General features: G+C 38.9%; 1 protein-coding gene across 1 annotated transcript in view; it reads left to right on the top strand.

Moving 5' to 3' along the window:
* LOC139926008 (ras-specific guanine nucleotide-releasing factor RalGPS1) overlaps positions 1-14,415 on the top strand; it is an 86,651-nt gene that overhangs the window by 13,563 nt on the left and 58,673 nt on the right. Inside the window, exons 6-7 of the mRNA XM_071917559.2 lie at positions 605-697; positions 11,009-11,135. Coding sequence (XP_071773660.1) covers positions 605-697; positions 11,009-11,135 — 220 coding nt within the window. The remainder of the gene's footprint in view (positions 1-604; positions 698-11,008; positions 11,136-14,415) is intronic.

Genomic DNA, 14,415 nt, shown 5'->3' on the forward strand with positions numbered 1-14,415 from the left:
TTGGGCATAGTCACATATGTTCTTGAAGAGAGTTCTCTGCGAACCAGTAATTCCTTAAAATACCCTTGCATTTACATTAATTCACCCCTAAATTCATGCAAAATCCCCTTAAAATTCATTAAGGGAGTAATTAATGGAGGAGATCCCATCAAAACCTCCTTAAATTCCCCTTTAATTTTTGACTCCTTACTTTCTAATTTAATGAAAAATTCAGGGAGACAGGAACTTTCCATTAATAACCTGTAAACTGCACAAAAGGCATGAAAAATCCCTTAATTACTAGTATCTCTGTGAATCAACCCATGAATAAATCCCTTAAAAACCCATGATAATAACCTTACTCTTTTTAAAGCTATTATCTGTAATGGATAATTAATGTAATGGAGAAATTAAGGACATTTCAGGGATAAAATTAAGGGGTTTGGTTTCGTAGTGATATGGAAAATGAGCATTTTTGAATTTTTTTAACACATTGCAACTCAAAATGCAGCTCTAACCCAATTAAACGTGTACAGATTCACCACAAAAAAAATGGGTACATTTATTCTCAGATTTATAAACTATAGCATACAACACCTCTTACCTCTTTTCCCTTTGTTTCCAGAAACTGCTGGAGCTGAACAACCTCCACTCGTTGGTGTCGGTGGTGTCGGCCCTGCAGAGCGCTCCCATATTCAGACTGAGCAAAACCTGGGCGGTAAGACATCCGGTTGACACATTCTTTGTAAGGGTTTTACATAGAGCATTCATCACAGGCTAGATGGCATGGTAAATTACATATTTATGCATGAACAACCATTATTTTACTGTATTGATTCCCATAAAGATGAGAAATAGAAAAAAGTGACTGCTTTTAAGCGGTGCAGGAGCCAGGTGCCATTCGCCCATCACTACTCAAATCATTTAAACAGAATTTTTTTTGGAATGATTTCAATTTAATTGTATGTATATATTTGCTCAATTAATGGAAACCTATGCTAATTTCTTGTGGAAAGCAAAAAAAAAAGCAGACTAAAATGTTTTTTTTCCACTCACTTCGATTACACCATGGGTCCAAAAGTCCAGTCTATACCTCCATTATCTCTTCACATACAGAATCACATACAGTACTGGTTCAGTATTTTAGTCCAGACTCAAGACCCATTTGTTCAGCTCAGCCTGCAGCTTACCTTAACTCCCACCTCATCAGCTTTTTCCACCTATGTTATCTTTGCTAGAAATTCAAATTATCTGAGCGGTGTAAATGGTGATCTGTTGCAATTGGTATCATATGTCAATGAACTGAAGATACACACATTGTTACATGTAGGCTTTTATTTTTAAAATTACATGAAGTATGGGAAATTCAGTTTTCTAGGTAAGATTTTGTAGGTCAAGGTTTATGGCAATCTATGGTAATCAAATAGGCCCAGTCAGTTGTGGCTGAACTGTAGATCAAGCTTCCGTTCTCAGTGTTTTTGTGGTGAAAGTTGTTCCAAGCTCAACAGTAGTGAGCAGTTTTACACTCACATGTCGAAGAGCTTTTCATGCGTTATCCAAGGATGCTCTTAACATCCTTACAAAGTACACACTGAGGCGAATTTCAAAGTTCCATAATCCAAGGGAAAATATCCTATGTATGCGCCTTTCCAATTTTTATTGTTTTTATCTGGCACAACATAAACCCTTGAGACCGTACAAAATAAAGAGCATGTCAATTTGGATCTGATCAGGTCCACCCAAGGTTTCTTCCATTTAGTTTTTTCCAAATAAGGTTTTCTTGGAAGTTTTTCCTTGTATGTTTCGAGGGTCTAAGGTAGGGATGGACGATTCCACATTTTTTTGATTCAGATTCTATTCTAAATCATTTCCAATTCCAAATGAAAATCAACACAGTTTGGCATTCAACCAATGAGCCTTGAAATTCTCCCTCTCCCCCTGCCCCCCCCCCCCCCCCCACTTGTTATGAAATGGATCAGACCAAGGCACACAGATCGGACACCGATTAGTATAGATAAGCCCAAATCAGAATTAATTTATTACAAATTTGTTTAAATTGAGCAGTTTCTTTGATTCCAGAGTTTGGAGGCGAGATTGCAACAGCAGTCGACTCAATTCTGTTTATTAGTAAAATCCATTCTCAGAACCGACGTGATGGAATCGAGAATCGATTCTTTTGGAGTCGACTCTCCATCACTAGTCTAAGGCTGGTGGTGCCAGGTAGGCTGTTATGTTTTGCTAAAATTTGCAAGACATAACGGCCTTGTGCAGTTCATTGTGCTTTGTTCTGCTTCCTTGTGTTTGTCTTACAGCATTCTGTTCTATGGTTGATTGATGATCAGTTAGATCTAGTTTGGCTCATTCTCTCCTTATATAAATAAATTAACTTGAACTTCAAGTGAAGATGTTCCAATGCAAGTGGAAATGACTTAAAAATTGTATATCATCACTGGTGAAAAACTTATCTCTGAAAGGTCAACTTTTCAGGGAGTAAGAAGAGCAGCCTTGTTATTAGTTTGACCACCATGCAGTTTTCAGTTTATCAAATGGGTTACGAGAAGGTTTTATAAAACCAAAGGTGGTAGAAGTTTCTCAGCCCATACCGGAGCATGAAATCCTTCAGCTGAAGTTAAAACATGAAAATCACCAAGATTGGAGTTACAGCGATATGCAAATCCTCAATGTTTCCTCAATAGAACACTTATTTAAAGCAATATTCCACTTCGTTTTAACATGGGGGTTATTTGGCTCTTGACCATCATGAAAACCAGAATATAAACTAATCACCAAGATCAGATGCAGCTGGACGAGTTTGTAGTGTTCAGATTTTTACTTCCCATTCATTTGAATGAGGCCACGAAAATAGACTGAAAACTGACATTTAACACATTGGTGAACAGATTCAACAACAGATCCTGCTTTTAAGACAACAAAGCAATCCTGGGTCAGTCGTCATCTTGCATTTCTATTCTTGGTTTACACTAAAATTAGTCTTTAAAAATAAAAGTAGATCCGGTCTCCCAAACAGGAACTATCTCTCCTAAATGATATCACTCCGCTATGTTCTCTTCTATCAATAAAAATGCTATTTGGTGAAATTATGTTCTAAACGTTGGACCAACAGTCAATTGAAAATCACAGCAGTGGTGGTCAAGTGCCAAATAACCCCCATGTTAAAACTAAGTGGAATATTGCTTTAAGGATGACATTAGGACCACAGTTGGAAAAACCCATTTAGGACCGCTTTAGTACTCACATGGCCACGTTTTGGTGATAAGGATTTACAGCGTGCCGTGTGAGTCGGTTTAATAGTGCCTGGCTGTCTCTCCAGTCAAAAATAGTTTCCACTGTTGCTAGTGGATCCGATTATGCATGTTTAGTAGTCGTAAAGCGGGGTCGGCCCGTGCCTATTTCCAAACAGGGTATCCCCCGGTTAGTTCTTATAAAATGGTTAAAGTGATTTGTTCCATATCACAGACAGTCGTTTGTGAGCTGTGAAATCTTGTATGCCATTTTCTTTCAGGCCATTTAAATGAACACTGATGGGTCCTGGTTTTAATATTTCAATATGAGTTCTAATTGAATAGTGCTGGATGGCACAAGACCACGAAAATGGACTATAATAACTATATACTATAATATGCATATATATGAAGTGAAAAATGTGTCTTTTTAATTTAAGTGGGTTCCCTTTTCCACAATCAGCCCGTTTTCCTGGAAATAGCAGGAATATGAATAGTAAGATAAAATTTCCCCTGCAATAATATCAAATATCGTGATATTTTGGTGGGACAGTATCGCAATATTACATTTTGGATATCGCCCAAGCCTAATATAGGGTCAATATGGCAAGACACATGGACAGCTGCAGGCTTTTTTTCTGATAAATGTTATACAGAAAGAAATTCAACATTGTCTCATTCTACACAGCCAGAAAGGGTTAAGACAACTTCATTTTGTATCACAGATTCAGTCAAGTCTTTGGTTGGAAAAGATTTATTTTTTCATCTCCGTAAGGATTTGTCTGGTTGCAGTATTTTCCTTTACTCTTGTCAGATTAGTCCCTCGTTGTTCTGATCCCTTGAGATCAGCCTCTGTCTTTCAGTTTCCTGCGGTTTACCAAACTGTTTCTCATTTCCAGCATGGACTCCTTAGAGCTTCGCAAGTACATCATTGAATATCACTTCATATTCAAAAGGACCTGAACCACACATTCCAAATGTACAGCAAAATACCTCCTGACCTTATTTTTCCAAAGGAAGAAATCACAATGGCTGATTATCAATATGCGTCCTTGTGCGTTCTTGTGTCCTCCATGATGCGTTTTTCGCAATATCTAACCGCCGAAGCACGATTCCAAATCAAAAGAACGACAGAACGGAGGACGGATAGAAAACCCGTAAGTTTCCTTGCCAACCTCAAAATATCGAGGATGCATCGGATGGTGACTTGACCGACGAGAACGAATTGAAAGCCCCAAGATTCATTGCGACAACGGCGAGCAGCGCTGCAGTCTGCAGTACAGAGCCAGTTAACAGGTGGGAAAATGAACAGCTGTGTGTCTTAATTAATCAGCGTGCGATGTGAAGCACACAGTCCATCTCAAACTGTCAGGAAGCTTCTCTGTGCTTACTTTCATCAGAAGCTCGTTCTCCCCAAGACAACGTGGGAAGAACGTTCTCCACAAGGACACAAGTATCAACTTGGAGTTCTTGGATTTGATAATCAGCCAATGAGCATAAGCTGTTGCTGATGCTGTTATAGCTACCTGTGCACACAGGACAGGAGGATAGTCTCTCTCCTTGCACTGTCTTTAGCAAGGTCTTTTTATACATGTAGGGTGGTGATACAATCATCTTGAAAGAAAATAAAAGGCATAGAAGTCAAAAATAGGGAAATGTAATCAACCAAAGGGGAAAAGTGATCAAGGGAAAAACAAAGGTTATTCTTTTTCAATCAGTTTAGCAAAAAATATCTTCCACACTCCATATAATGTTCAACACACTGCCATGAATAATACTGTAGTGATGTTCTCCTCACGATAGGAAATTGTTGCATTCGCATTGCTAATAAATCGAAATCTTTCAACAATTTCAAATATAGACTCGAAACCTGTCTGACGAACAAAACTACTTGAAGTTTTCCCATAGAAACTCAACACACAAATGATCTCTTTGTCTCTTTTTCTACTTTTCTGCTTTAACACACACACGCTCACACACACACACATACTGTACATACACACACACACAGATATGCATAGATATGAGCAATTCCGAATGGAGCATGAAGGCCATCGGTGTGAACGTAGCCTTGGATTCAAATGAACTTTTTGTTGTTCATTTGTTTGTAAGTTTCGTTTATTTTCAGGTAATATGTTTTTATCTCACCTACACAAAAGATTTTTTTCTCTTTTTGTGTTTTTTTTTTTTTGTATCATTGCATCCGTGCTTCTTTACTTCTACTTTAACTAAATTAACTAAAACTAATTGACTGTGGTTTTTATTTTCTTATTTTATATAATCTTGCTGAGTTGATACCATGAGTCTATTAAAAGTAAACAAAAAACAATAAACTTGTACACAGTTTCGGATTCACTTACGGCCCGCCTTGATGGGATTTTTCATTGCATTTTCTTACTTCATTTTTGGTCGCTTCATTAGATGTTGATCGGAGTACAGAGGGGTCACGCTAGATTGTGCACTTGAAAATAGTTTTGTTAGTGCTTAATGGAACACAGTAATAGTCTGTCATTATCTCCATTATATCTCAGTGAGTTAATTATCACTTGCCCATGTCAAAAACCACACTTGGTAATGGGGAACAGCAGAGGAACATGATCTCATAGTCTCCATAACACCATAACCAACCTTTGTCTGAAAGTATTCCACTCTGTCTACCTAACAGCATGTGCAAGATTTATATTCTGTATAAACCTGTCATGTTCTGCATGTATATATAAACCTGTGTCATTTCATGCTTTGACAGTGTTTCCACAGTGAAAAAACAGAACGGCATGCTGGCAAGGCTCAGTAGATGAGAGGCGTGCAGACTCTCTTTTCTGATGATTAAATACTTTATCAGCATGGTGAAGGGACTATGAGGCACAGGGGAGGTGTAGGTGGCAAATGCATAGCTGTCCAGGTATTTATAACCTAACAATGTGTGAGACCTGTAATGATGGTCCATAGGCCACAATTTTGGTGCAGTGTGTCACGATTCAGGTTTTTTTTTTTTTTTTTTGTGCAAGGCTTTAGGAGGGAATGTGGGCTTGATCTGCATCTGCTTATGTTTCTTTTGTTTTGTTCAAATGTGTTCTTTCTTTATTTGATGAAATAACATTACATAGATCCTTGTTTAATTTTGCCTCCATCTTTGATGCTAAGCGCTCACTACTGTGGTGTTTCTGCACTGCTCTTCCCAGAGATCACCTGTCAATCAAACAGTGTGTCCAGTACTGTGACGTCTTTTTCCTTGGATTTTCTGTTGATGCAGTTTGAGTTTCTCTTTTCTTTGTCTGTTCAGCCATGGTGGCTATCACTGCTCATGCTTACTACCCAGTTCTTCTTCTTCTATTTATTCCAAACCATAAATGTAAAGCGCATCACTTACTGTGCGCCAGAGGTTTCTCCCAGGAAATTCCCAGTCAACATCAGGTGTTTAGATCAGCAAATTTAAAAGCTTTCATGTACTGGTTTTTCAATTCAAACCAGCGCTTAATTTTGTGAAAAGAAAAGATGGGGCAAAGACTGTGTGGTGACATCCATGTTTTTATGCCCTTGAAAAAGCGTATGCTAGACGAATGTTGCTTTTGAGAGTTTCACTTACCTTTGTTGGTCATGCTAGTCTTCATCTTAAGCTAGACCTGGCCATTGCTGTTGCAGCTGCTAAGCTGCTAAGCTGCTAAGTTTACTTTACCTCTGTTGTACTACTTACCTTGATATTTCTCCTATTGTGGCTATAAAGAAAGACTACTCTACATTATGTAGTATGTAGTTATACTTCATACCTGCTGCTGCTGAAGATTGTTATAGGAAACATTAATTTGTGTTGCTTTGGCATTGGTGATACTGGGGCTAAACCTAAATAGTCTGTATCGATTATTGCACATGGCATTGCATGGTGCATTGGCAGTAATTCATCATTTTATTGCTACACTGTTGATACATACTATATCAATAGAATTTCATTGATTTTGTAGCTTTTTCCACAATTTTCCACAGCTTCCATAAAACTCATATTGTCATCACTTTATTGGGAGAGTGTTTAGCTCACTGTTTAGCCATGTGTGAAAAGAGTATGACACTTAAAGAGCAACCCCATGTACTGGAAACACACTACAGCACAGTGCAAGATGTTAAGTTCCCCATGTCCCGCTGAGCTTTGTGGCTTGGAACTCAGGTTAGAGTTGGCAGCATCATCATCCTCATGATACTCCACTAGGTCCAATGTTAGTGTGGCTGCAGTGGAGGCACAGGCTAAAGCAGAAAAGGTGTGTACAAGAATGGACTATGCAAAGGTAGAAATTGAAGTGGAGCGAGTGATAGAAAGCTGCAAAACAGACATTTATTTATATGAAAATGTTGATTCTTACTTTAACTTTTAATTTTCTGACTGTGACCATTTTACATTTTCTCTGGGACTGGACCATCAGTCTTTCTATAGAGATTTAAATTTAGTTAACCTCGCTTGTGGATACAGTCATGGATCATAAACCCCCTTTTTCTCAGGACCAGACCAGAAGAAAGTTTTCTAAATTTTTCCTAAGCGGTGATCGAGAGCATAAAAACATATAAACGGCCAGTCAGTGGAAAAGACAAAAAGCAGATCCGCCTCTCTTAATATGTTCTATAAGTCTTCGAGCCGTCATGTCCTCACAAATGGTTTTCAATGGAAGAGAAGTTGGAAAGCAGCGCTCGCAACAGGGAGCAGAGGTCATTTCAGTGTCATCTTTTGTCTGCTTGGCTCGCCAACTCTCCGGGCCCCTCATTCCACTGTTGCCTCCAGTGGTGCTCACTATAAATTTCACCGTCGAGTCCAGTAGCGACACTATTGCCAAGCATATTGATCTTTGCCTTTATGCTTACCCCATATGGAGAGTATGTTGACCGTGACCTGGCATTCAAAAGTCAGGTCAGACTGGGGTTCCAGTGTGATTGAGGATTATGGGGGAAAGGCGAGGAGTGGGTGGGGGCCTCTAGTGGAAACCTCACAATACACTGGAAGGAACCAACCAAAACACTGTATTTACAAAAGCATACATATGGGATGAAGACAAGGCTTTGTTATATCCAACAATGACTAGAATTAAGGTGCTCTGAAGGAAGGGAAACTCTTGGCTGGAGTGAGTGAAAAGATTCGTTGGTGGTGTTGGGTGGTAGGATGTGGGACATAGGTTTGTCCCAACATGCTATCTAACCAAGATGTGCTCCAACAACTATATAGGTTAGCTAAACATGCAGAAATAGTGTTTTAAATCATTTGGACCTGCCACTTACTTTAATTTGCAATGAAAACTGCACACATACCAGGTATTTAAACCACAGATGCTGCTTAAAATGATCTTAAATGTCAGCCTAGACATCAAAACCGCTTTCCAGCGTTGCCGAAAAAAGACCATAGCCTCACTGCAAAAAAATAATCAACTACAAAAAAATAAAAAATAAAATAGACCCTTTTGAGACCCTGTGCATCTGATGGAAATTAATAGCACTCAAAAAGGCTCTGTACTTCTGTGGTTTGTGCCTGAGAAAACGTGTTGGGTCACACATTGGCAAGAAAAAACACTAAGACAGACTTTCCCAAATTTGTCTAAACCACTCAGGGTGAAATATTGCAAGCCTGCTCTACCTCACTGTAAATTACCGCTGTCAAATTAAATGACTACAAGAGTCCTCACCAGCACACGTGAATGGGGAAAACCCATAGAGATTTAACGTCTTTTATGCCTCAACGTATTATTCTTTTTTTTAGAAATGATTGCGAAGAGTCATTATTTTCTGTTCATTGTCACTATTAATGCCATGGTTGAGTAATTCTACTTTGCAAGAGAGATGACAGCTAGATAGAGAGAGACAGTTCACAAAAGTTCACAAAAAAGATCAGCGCTAGTACCAGTTATCCCCTTGTGGGTTATGGGAATGTCTGTCTGAGGCTTCCCAGCTGCAGGCAGCAGATGGTGGGCTGATGTCATATTGTAGTGATAGCTCTCTTAAAATGCGTCAGTCAATACGTCTAGCTCCAAACATTAAAATATTACAGCAATACACTGGTGTTCGTGCAGCCGGTTAACAAACCATTGTGTCATACTGCAGCAGTAGTCCAGCATTATTGCAGTTGCAAATGGTCTGATTTGTCTATGATGAGATGCAGTGTTTCTCATACATCCCCGCTCATGTGTGGCGCACCGCCACAAAATCAAAAGTTGGTCAATGTATAAAAATTGATCTAAATTGATCTCTAATGCGGCATAATGTGCACATCATGTCATGTTTGTCATTTGGTGATGACAGACCAGTAGATCAGCAGCATTGTACTCAATCCACAGAGTCTTCCGGTGTGGAAATGAAAGTGAAACTTAAAATTCCACAATTTGTTCCAAACTCACCTGTGTTAGTAACGGGACTTGGGCTAAGAACACTGAAGCCCTCTACAAGAAGGGCCAGAGCCGTCTCTACTTTCTGAGGAGGCTGAGGTCTTTCAACATCTGCCGGACAATGCTGAGGATGTTTTATGAGTCTATGGTGGCCGGTGCTCTCCTGTTTGCTGTTGTGTGCTGGGGCAGCAGGTTGAGGGTAGCGGACGCCAACAGACTCGACAAACTGATCCGCAAGGCCAGTGACGTTGTGGGGGTGGAGCTGGACTCTCTGGCGGCAGTGTCAGAGACGAGGATGCTGTCCAAGTTACGTGTCATCTTGGACAATGTCTCCCACCCACTCCATGACGTGCCGGTCAAGCACAGGAGTACATTCAGTGCAAGACTCATTCCACCGAGATGCACCACAGAGCGCCACAGGAAGTCATTCCTGCCTGTGGCCATCAAACTTTTCAACTCCTCCCTCAGAGTGTCAGACACTCTGAGTCAATAGACTCAATAGACTGGACCTTGGACTTATTTCACCCCTGTCAGCAGCTTCAATAACCCCATAATTTATAACTTATATTTTAAACTGTGCAATACTGATTCCGGTAATAATTTTGTGCAATAATTTAAAACAAAGGGGAAGGAAAAAAGCAGGAGTGAAAGGCCCAGGTCAGGGATTTCCTCCTACTCCTCCTCCCCCACACCCACCCACAAATTCTTATTTTTCTTATTTCTATATTATTCTTGTTATATATTGTAGTATAATGCACATACTTTACATATTTTTATTTGCACATATTTTTATAATGCACATACTTTACCTATTTTTATTTTATTGTAGTATAATGCACATATTCTACATATTTTTATATTTATTTTCTTATTTCTATTTTTCTTATAATTTCTCTATGCCTATATATATTTCTGTGAGCAACTGCAACAAAACCCAATTTCCCCTCGGGGATCAATAAAGTATTTCTGATTCTGATTCTGATTTCTGATAAATAGTAACTTGATAAGACGTCTTGTGCTGCCCTGCAAACTTTAATGGTAGGTAACATTATTAACTTGTGGTATTTAAGTAACGTTAGTGGACTTAGGTGTCGCAATGCTTCAGTTCATTGCATTGAATTGAATTGACTGAAAGCGCGTTGTGGGCCTGTACAGGATCTGTGCTTGTTTTTTCCGCCAATCCTTACATGAAGGGTATGTTGACCAATGGGCCAATTTCTTCAGTTAGTTTTTATGTTCTTCACAGTACGTACCATGCTCTCTAAATATAAACATTCTAGTTGTGGAACAGAGATTACATTGTAATTTAGTTAAGGTATGATATATTAATGATATCTGTGTGTTTATGTCACAGTTCCACTTCAGGTATTAGGCACTGAATGAGAAAGTAGAGATCTATCCGACATGAGGATTGTTTTTTCATTGCTCTTCTAGTTGATCAGTCGGAAGGACAAGGCCACATTTGAGAAGCTCAACTACCTGACATCCAAGGAGGAGAACTACACTCGCATGAGAGAATACATCCGCTCCCTCAAGATGGTGCCCTGTATTCCCTACCTCGGTAAGTTCTCCACCTTTGCCTCAACATCATTTCAGCGCTGAATATTCTTTTTTCCATCTTGCTTATGTGAAGACTTTCCCAACCTCTTCAGATCCACAAAAGCGGCTTGAAGAATTGCTGTTTCAAGAATTTATGTTAAAAATGGTGACATGAGGCCACAAGTTAAATCTGAATTAAGTGATCAAGTGGTCAGACATACTTTACAGATCTGTTATTACGTTGCTTTCTCTCTTTCTCTCTTGTGTCCACCTTTTCACTTTCACACAAAATCTTTATTAATCATTTTGCACAATAACAATTGATCTTATGTTCATCATCTTATACACTCAAAGCTCTTGAGACAGTTCTCTGGCACTTATGAACACCACACTTTGCTATGCCAAATACTGGATGACTGACTGCTTGGGTCACTGGGGTCATGTCTTGGTAATTTTCTTCTTCTACGTTTCCTTCTCCGTCTTTAGTGAGCTGTTTCATAAAAAATAACTATAGACCACAGATGATAATTCTGTGTTTCAACTACGAATTGGAATGAGAATAAATGGTACTTGAATTTTTTTACTCTGAGATTAATTAGGTTAATGCAATTTTTGTTCATGTGTATCAATTGCATAGTTGTAGTAACAGCACATATGTGATCAGGCTTTCTGAATATCACCAATAGACAATTGAGGAACCACTGAGGGAAGCCTTTTGTCTGCTTGTTCTGGACAGCTGGAGCATGCTTCTGTATGTGTTGTTGGGTATGAGTTGTTGGGTGATGAAGAAGGCTTAATATGTAAAGTGAGTGTTTATACAGAAGACAATTTCATTTTAGGGCAGGTAGAATTTGGTAAAATAGGGTCATGGTTGACCTCAATATGCCCTCCTTCTTTGGCATCAATGTGTTGTATGTTTATGCCATTTCAAAATGTTGAGGATATTAAAGAGAAGGTTTTTTGAAACTCCCTATTTATCATAATCCTACATGGACATTTATTGGCTTATATGGAACATCTGGCCATGTAGTTGGTGCAAATAAAATTTTGTGGATCTGTGGTATTCCAAGGGGTCGCAAGATGTCCAAGGAAAAATATAAATACATTCTCTAAGCCATCTTTGCAAGGATCCAGAGATCTCAGACATCTTTTTATAAGAACGTCAAGGATCTAAATTTTCCGTAAATATCTATGCTATGTCAAGACAATTTAGGGACCACCAAGCAGATTTTTCAAGGGTTTGGCTCACTGGTTTCTATTTTATTCAAATTCTAAGATACTGCAAGAAAGGTTGATCTAAGATATTTCTACATACAGTGCATGACCATCATTAGTTTGATTGGAAGAATAGAGTCTTCATTCATTTATTAACTTATTCAAAACTTTATTCAAGACTCATCTTAAAAAAGAGGTCCATAGCAGGTAAAACGAAACAATACAGGACAATTACACAAACAGAAGAAGATGATACACATAAAAGACTCTCATAGGGATGAGAAGAATTGTCCTTTTTTGAAAGCTTAATTTATCCAGGTAAGGTTTGCTTAAAATACATGTTTCACATTCACACACATTCACACCTGGAAGCTGTTGGCCATCAGAAAATTGCTCAAAGGCACCTGTGCAGAAATTGTTGAGGAAGGGGACAGTGTTACTCATTTCCTTGCCTTTCTTTCTTGCTTCTCAAATGATCCCATGTCGCCCCCTCCTGCACTTCCTCCACTAGCTGACTGTGGCTGCTTGTATCAATTCAAAAGCCTGGTGCTGGCTAAAGCAGTCCCATACCTCCATGCCATGATCCAGACAGTCTATGCTCTGTGCTTCTTAGTTACCTGTTCCTTTATATGACCTGGTTATTGCATCAACTCATCTCCCTCTGTGGTCCCCAATGGTGGAATGACCTTCCCTTTCAAGTCAGGACAGAAAAGTTGCTCCCTTTCTTCCATTGCAACCTGAAAACTCACAGGAAATACTTCACGTCTCCCCCTCACCCCAGAATAACGTCTCCCTAACCCATATGTTCCTGCCTTGAAATGAAAAAAACACCATATACCTTTTGTTCCTGGCTTTTCCTCTCTGTTATTGGTAATTTTCTGCCTTCTTCTACTTTTCCTTCTTTCCTTTATTTTCCTCTCTGCTATTGGTTTTGTTGTACTGTCGGCAATCAGATTTTAAACTAATTCTACAGCAGAACTCTCAAGTTTCTCTGGATAAACAATCAGCTAAATGCATACAATGTAAATGTAATCCCCCTTAAACGCTGCTACGTTAGACCTCTTGTCCAAAAAGAAGTTCTACAGTTCTTCCCTCAGACTAAACAGAGACATCAGCATCCATCTTCAGGATAACCATCTCACTTGTTTGCGCATGAAAGCAGTGGTTGTCATCACTCACCACCTCCAGACTCCAGTGAATAAGATGGGTTTGCGTGCGTCACCTCAACAATGTTCACAGTGATCACAAGAGAATCCAAAATGTGATGAAGGATGGGTTCCACGCACTTTGCTGCAAGTACATTTCTATGCAGAAAACTCATCCAGTTTTTTTCATTGGGCCAATTAATTATGACCAATTACTTTTACCTGCCTAGCTCTCCGCAGCACTGCTTAGATTGATAATGTAGCCGATAGAATACAAAGAGAAAATTTCACAATTCTGGTTTTAAGACTATATTTTCAGCAATTCAGTTAGTTCCAGTCTAATTATTGGGGCAAACAGTATCCCAGTTATATAGACAGTGGAAATGGGGACAGATTCTTGCAAATTAGGACTATTCCAATTCAGCTAGGACATTTGGTCACTGTAGAAGGGACCATCCTCTGTCATTTTGGAAATGGCTTGTCTCACCTCATGGGGCAAATATAAAATGAGTTTGGAAAATAAATTAGTACAAGACAAGAATATTAAAAAAACAAAACAAAAACAAAACAGTTGCAAGGCTTGAAACAATTTTTTCTGTCATCTTTCTTATCAAAAGGTGTATTTTTAAAGCCAACGCACAATCAAAACCATAGAGAAACATCTTATTTCTTTGTTGCAATGTCAATGTTCAGCTTCATCTGAATTTATTTTAAGCAGTCGTTTTTCAATTCCCCTCAAAACATAGGGCATTTAGATTAAGATTAAAAAAAATGATAGCCGCAGTGACTTTTCCAGTGAGTCAATGGAATAGAACCCTTTTTATCAAAAGCACAGCTTGTTATCATTAATATTACTAGCTCAATTAAATCGAGAAGGAATCATTCACCCCGGAGGGTTCAATTGATTGCACATGTTGCAGAGTGCTAAGTGATAGAATTTGC

Source organism: Centroberyx gerrardi, chromosome 2 (genome assembly GCF_048128805.1).
Source record: "Centroberyx gerrardi isolate f3 chromosome 2, fCenGer3.hap1.cur.20231027, whole genome shotgun sequence".
Classification (NCBI taxonomy): Eukaryota; Metazoa; Chordata; class Actinopteri; order Beryciformes; family Berycidae; genus Centroberyx; species Centroberyx gerrardi.